Source organism: Ipomoea nil, unplaced genomic scaffold (assembly GCF_001879475.1).
Source record: "Ipomoea nil cultivar Tokyo-kokei standard unplaced genomic scaffold, Asagao_1.1 scaffold0191, whole genome shotgun sequence".
In the NCBI taxonomy this organism is placed as follows: Eukaryota; Viridiplantae; Streptophyta; class Magnoliopsida; order Solanales; family Convolvulaceae; genus Ipomoea; species Ipomoea nil.
The window spans coordinates 2,205,431-2,209,998 of NW_017616619.1; the positions used below are offsets into that span (position 1 = coordinate 2,205,431).

The 4,568-nt window shown below is 32.5% G+C and overlaps 1 protein-coding gene across 1 annotated transcript; it reads left to right on the forward strand.

The window, feature by feature from the left end:
- The first annotated feature begins 1,894 nt into the window (after positions 1-1,894).
- Positions 1,895-3,140, forward strand: LOC109188153 (replication protein A 70 kDa DNA-binding subunit D-like). The gene is made up of 5 exons (XM_019338707.1): positions 1,895-2,047; positions 2,226-2,496; positions 2,581-2,677; positions 2,774-2,898; positions 3,052-3,140. Exons 1-5 carry the CDS (start codon positions 1,895-1,897, stop codon positions 3,138-3,140), a joined length of 735 nt encoding a protein of 244 aa, XP_019194252.1.
- The last annotated feature ends 1,428 nt before the right edge of the window (positions 3,141-4,568 follow it).

Below are 4,568 nucleotides of genomic sequence, written 5' to 3' on the forward strand. Positions count from 1 at the left end.
TGTAATAATTATTATTATATTTTATATTTTTTTTTGGGATATTAGTGAATCCAATAAATCTCTCCATTTAAACACGTAGTCATTTATTGAAATTCTAATAGGCCCACAAAATTCATCAGAAATTCCATACGATTTTTTCAATATATTTGGAAAAAAATAAATGTAATTCGTAATAAACCACTAATCATTATTTTAATTAAATGATGTAACTCGTAGTAATTATCATTATATTTTGCATTTTTTGGAATATTAACAAATCGATTGAATCTCTTCATCAATTAAACAAGGACTAAATATCATTTTTAGTCCCTCAACCATTATACATGTATCAGTTTTAGTCCTTGATTATTAAAATTTTCAATTTTGGTGCATTGACTATTCAATTTGTATCACATTTGGTCATTGACTACTAACATTTTCAAATTAGGTGCATGACTATTCAACTTGTATCACATTTGGTCTTACCGTTAAATTTTTCGGTAAAAATTCCGGCCAAGTCACCGGTGACGGGCTAGTTTATTTAATTTTTTTTTTTTTAAATTATTTTTAAAAAAATGTTATTTGTACTAAATTACTAATCATTATCTTAAACATTGTAACTTGAAATAATTATCATTATATTTTGAATTTTAGGGATATACTAGTGAATCGATTGTAACTCTCCAATTAAATACGTTAGTCATTCATTGATCAAATTCTAATAGACCCACATAATTTAACTGAAATTATGTTAACTCCAACAATTTTATCAATATATTTTGAAAAAAAATGTTATTATTTATACTAAATCACTAATCATTATCTTAAATGATGTAACTTCAAGTATGTGACATTACGGATGTTCTTAGAATGATGCGTGTTGATCTCACTAAACAGAATCTCAAGCATAAAATACATCCTCAACAAGTCCAACTCCTATCCCCTAGTATCACTGTTACACAAACCGCACTCTCAATCGTCATCCACAACGTTCACTTGCGATTCTGCTTGGCGTTCAACAACAACGTGGTGCTACTTCCTTACACAAAATGTTGGGGATACAAATTTAAACAACAAACTGAACTAAACAAAAATAGAACCACCAATACAGTACACAGGAAACATGCACACAAAAATGCACAAAACCTGAATATATGCACACACTAGAAACTAAGGAACAACTTCCCAATTTCACTATTGTTAACCACTAAGAAAGTACTCGTAACACACGTGCACATACAATACGGCAAACCAAACAAATAATAAATGCACGCACAAATGGACAGAGATGTACACAACATTTCCAGATGGCCTAAAACGCACACCTATCACAACAAATTAGCACACAACACAGTATATTATACACCTTACACAACTCACACAAAGCATATCTAACTCTATAATAAAGCAAGAAGTTTTGGCAATTCGTTTTCCGCCCAATTGATACTACGCCGTTTTGCTTTAGTGATATTTAGCCATTGAAGAGGTTATTTGTTCTGCGCGTGTTATGTGATTACGCATTGGGAGTATGCACAGCCGTTTTCAAAAGGCAACTATTCGTATTAACTTAGCATACAATGCTTGGTTCCCAAGGAGTTCAATTAATGTAGAACTCTTGGAAGTGTAAACAAAATGATTAATATCAAAGCATAAGGAAGGCATCAGGCCTACAATTTCGGAGATGCATGCAGATAAATAACAAGAGAATATTATATATATTACACGGAATATGCAGAGTTGAAATCTGCAAATACACATTCAATGAGATGTGCGAATTCCAAAACATTGGCTGCTGGTTATCTTTTGGTAAATTTGAATTTTCAACCTGTATAAATACCCGGCTTCTTCATGCCAAAAACCTTTCACAAATTCAGTTCACTTTACTACCTTTTCGAAATAGTCTTGGTCTTTCAAGATGCCTTCCATGTTCATTGTTGTGAAGAACATAAAGCCGGAACACCAGCTCAGCGTAATCAGGGTGAGAGCAGTACGGGTCTATGAAGTGCCAGAGAAAAGGGGAGAGGGGCAGGCCAGTAAGAGCATGGAAGTATTGTTCCATGATGAAGAGGTAGTGTTCTTTATTTGCAAAAAATCATATTCATGCTATCTACTAATCTGGTCTTTCAATGTGTATAAATGTTTTTTTTTTTTTTCTTTTTTTGCCGGGGAGACTACATTCATGACATGCTATCTACTAATCTAATGGTCTTTGGCTGTGTATAATTTTTTGTCTATTTTATTCGCAGGGAGACTACATTCATGCTAGTATTATTAAAAATGACATTGGAAAGTATAGAGATATAATCAAAGAAGGGAAAGTCTTTGAAATCAAGAACTTCATGGCTTCTACAAACTACTATGTCTACAAGATTACAGAACATGACTTTCTAATCAAATTCAACTATAGAACACAAGTGAAGGAGATACATTCTAATGGCTTTCCTTGCAAAATGTTTCGGCTAAAGAGTTTTTTGGCTTTGAAAGATCCTGTTGATGTGAATGACAAGGAATTGATTGGTACTATCTTTACTTTTTTTAACTACTAATATCTCCCTTACTCTATTTTTAGTACTGTTTTCTAATATTTTGTTAATTTGGCAGATGTGATTGGAATGGTGATTGAGATTTACAATCCTGTGGACAAGATTATAGGGGGAAAGGCAACCAAACTCATCGACTTTCAAATTGAAGACAATGCGTAAGTTTTTGAAAATTAAATTTGATTATATTAGACACGAATGATGTGGTTTTTTTCTGTAATACTTTTATTTTTTTTTTTCTGTTTGGAATCCAGTGACAACACACTGACATGTACACTTTGGAATGAGCATGTATCTGCCCTTATGCCTTATTACAATATTGATTCGAAAGAACCACTAATTGTAGTCATCCAATGCTGTAGGGCTAAAGTTGTTAATGGTGAGTTTCTCTATAGTTTTCTGCATATAATTTATATTAGTCATTCCAGCTTTTTGCTTTTAGTATGGATTGATTAAACACATTATCCTATATTTTCAATAAACAGAGTATCTATAAACAACACTATATCTATTTGTATACATTTTTTTTAAGGTGAGGTCAGAATAACCAGTTCATATGATGCTACGAAGCTTTGGTTCAATGAGGATTTTGAGGAATTTCAAGAGTTTAAGTCAAAGTAAGTTTATCTTTTTTATTTGTCCTATTTGTTACATTCATCTGTATTATTGTATGGTCTATTGCCTTTCAACTTATTTTAGAAAAACAAAATCTCTATTCCCCCTACATGCTGTCTACTGTGATCTAGAAAACAAAACATAGCATTGTGTATACACTATGTCTTTTTTCAACTTTAGCAAACTGCTAATAAAGAAATAAGATAGCTATAATAAACACATGTTTATTGTGGTCTACTGTATTCTAGATAGGTTGTTTAAACACATGTTTTCCACTGTATACTACCTTAATAGCATTGTGTACACACTATGTCTTTTTTCAACTTTAGCAAACTGCTAATAAAGAAATAAGATAGCTATTTATTTTGGTCTACTGTATTCTAGATAGGTTGTTTAAAAACATGTTTTTTGCTTTTAGTCAACTACCACAATGTCCATCCAGCTACTATTAAACTTTCTAATATTTATGAAGGTTGAAAGCTTAGAGTACTCCAATGAGAAGTCTTAGTACTGGCACCCTACATTCAAACTCTACAGGCATTCGTGAGTTTAAGAATGCTTCTGTTATTATAACAAACTGCCATGATCTTGGAGAAGGTTAAAGAGGTAATCCACACACTCAGCTACCTATTCTTACTTTTATTTTATTTTAGTTGGTTTATTGCTATATCTTCTTATAAAATGATGTGTATAATAGGATGGGGAATACTATGTGGCTGCTGAGATTTTGGGGTTAGATTTTGAGGATGGTTGGTACTACTTATCATGTCTGACACCTGGATGTAATAAGAAACTAAAAGAACAGGAAGGATCACTGCTTTGTACTAAGTGTAACAAGCCTTGTATGATGGGTACAGTGAGATATAAAGTTGTTGTAATTGCTCTTGATAAATCTGGAGATGCTCCAATGTTGCTTTGGGATAGAGAGGTGGCAGAACTTGTGGGTATTCCTGCTTCTATATTGTATGCAAAATACAAGGAGGTAAATTCTTCTAATTGGCTCTACAGAATTTATTCTATACTTTTATTCTATGTTTGTACTTAGGTTATTTATCACCTACCTAAACAGGTTGATGTTGAAGTGCCACCTGAGTTGGATGCTATAGTTGGAATGAAGATGTTGTTTAAGATCAATTTTAAACTGGCTCTTAAGAGGGGTCCCAATTACCTATTCAATGTTGTCAGGGTTGTCAGGGATGAGCACTTGCTTAAAGCCTATAGTGACAGGTTTGTGGAGCATCAAGACCAGGACTTAATATCTAGGATGCTTGAGGAGAAAACGAACAGTGATGCAATCTCTGAAGTAAGAATTTCAGAGCCTTACTGCTCTATAATGTGTTTTTTTTTTTTTTTTTTTTTTTTTTTTTTTTTTTTTTTTTTAATGATGGTGACTAATTTGGTTTACTGCTTTTGTTAATAATAGGAAGCCTCTAT

Excerpts from the sequence above, each read along its gene's own strand:
- LOC109188153 (XM_019338707.1), top strand. The coding sequence starts at position 1,895 with ATGCCTTCCATGTTCATTGTTGTGAAGAACATAAAGCCGGAACACCAG. Across the intron at positions 2,048-2,225 it reads TATTGTTCCATGATGAAGAG|GGAGACTACATTCATGCTAG; the intron begins GTAGTGTTCTTT and ends TTTTATTCGCAG. Across the intron at positions 2,678-2,773 it reads TTTCAAATTGAAGACAATGC|TGACAACACACTGACATGTA; the intron begins GTAAGTTTTTGA and ends TTTGGAATCCAG.